The sequence below is a fragment of the Nanorana parkeri genome, unplaced genomic scaffold, assembly GCF_000935625.1.
Source record: "Nanorana parkeri isolate BGI_ZX_2015 unplaced genomic scaffold, ASM93562v1 scaffold3564, whole genome shotgun sequence".
In the NCBI taxonomy this organism is placed as follows: domain Eukaryota; kingdom Metazoa; phylum Chordata; class Amphibia; order Anura; family Dicroglossidae; genus Nanorana; species Nanorana parkeri.
The window spans coordinates 23,445-25,839 of record NW_017309832.1 but is presented as its reverse complement, the minus strand read 5'-3'; the positions used below and the strand labels follow the sequence as shown (position 1 = coordinate 25,839).

At 56.1% G+C, this 2,395-nt stretch overlaps 1 protein-coding gene and 1 long non-coding RNA gene across 2 annotated transcripts in view; both read right to left on the bottom strand.

Moving 5' to 3' along the window:
* Positions 1-416: 416 nt before the first annotated feature.
* LOC108803283 lies at positions 417-2,006 on the bottom strand. The gene is made up of 3 exons (XR_001942275.1): positions 1,980-2,006; positions 1,652-1,732; positions 417-517 (listed from the first exon to the last, which is right to left on the bottom strand). It is a non-coding gene; the product is annotated as an uncharacterized LOC108803283 (long non-coding RNA).
* Positions 2,007-2,056: 50 nt separating this feature from the next.
* CFAP221 (cilia and flagella associated protein 221) overlaps positions 2,057-2,395 on the bottom strand; it is a gene marked incomplete at its 5' end in the record, with an annotated part of 23,007 nt that continues 22,668 nt past the window's right edge. Inside the window, one exon of the mRNA XM_018575113.1 lies at positions 2,057-2,251. Within this exon, the coding sequence (XP_018430615.1) occupies positions 2,057-2,251 (195 nt within the window). The remainder of the gene's footprint in view (positions 2,252-2,395) is intronic.

The following is a 2,395-nucleotide window of genomic DNA, read 5'->3' as shown; positions in this document are numbered from 1 at the left end:
TGTTATCACATGCCCCTCCCTCTTAGATTGTAAGCTCTCCGGAGCGGAGCCCTTCTAACCCCCCGGCACTGAGCAGCCTTCTGGCACCATATAAATCCTGTATAATGATGATGGGGGTGATAGTACACCGGCTCCACTCACAAAGACGTGCATGGGATGGAAGTCCGGGGGGTGTAGTAGTTGCTCCGGGGGTCTCAGTGTCAGGTGGGCGGAACGTTCCTCTTCTCTCCGCCCACTGAGGGCGGTTCCCGGGACGTCGGGGTCAGGGGTCGCCATCGGGAGAAGCTCGTCCTGCAGACAGAGAAGTAGAGAAAGCTGGATGGACGTTGGCGTGGAGCCTCACAGGTCAGTGTGGCCCCTCTGGGGGTCCGGGCCCCTGAGAAGAGACACATGGTGGTGTGAGGGTAATTATTACCTCGGCCCCGCTCCTCAGTGGGCGTGCCGGCCGTGGGGAGTGGTAGGAGAGCGAGTGTGTCCCAACCGGCTGATATCCCATCACCTTATAATGCCGAGGAACCTGATAACAACACCGAGACATCAATAATACAGCACAGAGTGTGTGTGGCTCAGTGTGCACGGTGCAGTGTATGTGGATCAGTGTGCACGGTGCAGTGTATGTGGCTCAGTGTGCACGGTGCAGTGTATGTGGATCAGTGTGCACGGTGCAGTGTATGTGGCTCAGTGTGCACGGTGCAGTGTATGTGGCTCAGTGTGCACGGTGCAGTGTATGTGGCTCAGTGTGCACGGTGCAGTGTATGTGGCTCAGTGTGCACGGTGCAGTGTATGTGGCTCAGTGTGCACGGTGCAGTGTATGTGGCTCAGTGTGCACGGTGCAGTGTATGTGGCTCAGTGTGCACGGTGCAGTGTAAGTGGCTCAGTGTGCACGGTGCAGTGTATGTGGCTCAGTGTGCACGGTGCAGTGTAAGTGGCTCAGTGTGCACGGTGCAGTGTATGTGGCTCAGTGGGCACGGTGCAGTGTATGTGGATCAGTGGGCACGGTGCAGTGTATGTGGATCAGTGTGCACGGTGCAGTGTATGTGGATCAGTGTGCACGGTGCAGTGTATGTGGATCAGTGTGCACGGTGCAGTGTATGTGGATCAGTGTGCACGGTGCAGTGTATGTGGATCAGTGTGCACGGTGCAGTGTATGTGGATCAGTGTGCACGGTGCAGTGTATGTGGATCAGTGTGCACGGTGCAGTGTATGTGGATCAGTGTGCACGGTGCAGTGTATGTGGATCAGTGTGCACGGTGCAGTGTATGTGGATCAGTGTGTACGGTGCAGTGTATGTGGATCAGTGTGCACGGTGCAGTGTATGTGGATCAGTGTGTATGTGGATCAGTGTGCACGGTGCAGTGTATGTGGATCAGTGTGCATGGTGCAGTGTATGTGGCTCAGTGGGTACAGTGCAGTGTATGTGGATCAGTGTGCACGGTGCAGTGTATGTGGATCAGTGTGTATGTGGATCAGTGTGCACGGTGCAGTGTATGTGGATCAGTGTGTATGTGGATCAGTGTGCACGGTGCAGTGTATGTGGATCAGTGGGTACAGTGCAGTATATGTGGCTCAGTGGGTACAGTGCAGTGTAAGTGGCTCAGTGGGTACAGTGCAGTGTAAATTGGGGTGCAGCCGGTGAGAGGGGATTTGTCACCTGTAAATCGTAGAACGGTAGTTGAACTTTGAGGTGGACGGCGGCCGGTTGTGGGGTCACCGCGCAGAGACTTCCAGGGGTCTGAGTGCAGCAGAAGAAGAGAGACAATTATTAGAGCTCCGCCCTCGGATGACCCGTCTCAGTGGAAGTGGCGGCACCCCCACATATCGGGGTCACTCTGACATCAATGCAGCAACACTTCGGGGTTCTCCTTTATAAAGGGGCCCACTATGAAACCCCCCCCCCCCCATCACATCAGGGAGTCATTCACCATCAATGTGCGGTAACCCATGGCAACGGCACTGGCCAGGTATCACCGTGTACTCACCGATCCCTCGGGGTCCGCGGGATAGGGAGGGAAGTCCTGGAATGGGATGTGATTGGCTGGCGCGGGGAGAATGTGGATCATTTCTTCATCACTGCTCTCTGTGTGAGATAAAGAGTCCCATGTGACCCGCCTACACCAATCATTACGTCACATCCGGAATGGTGTCCCCGCCCCTTACCAAACGTCCCGTCTCCCCCGCGCTCCGCCCGAAGTCGTTGCAGCAATTTCCTCAGACGCCCCAACCTGCGATTTACTCTGCAGCGAATCAGAACCTGGAACACAGATCACCTGACTGCTAATGACACATAAGACTGCAGACACCGCTACACCAAACACTGCAACACTGAGACCGGACCCCCGTCCAACACCCCCCTCCCCCCAACACTCAGACCGGACCAACACCCCCTCCCCCCAAC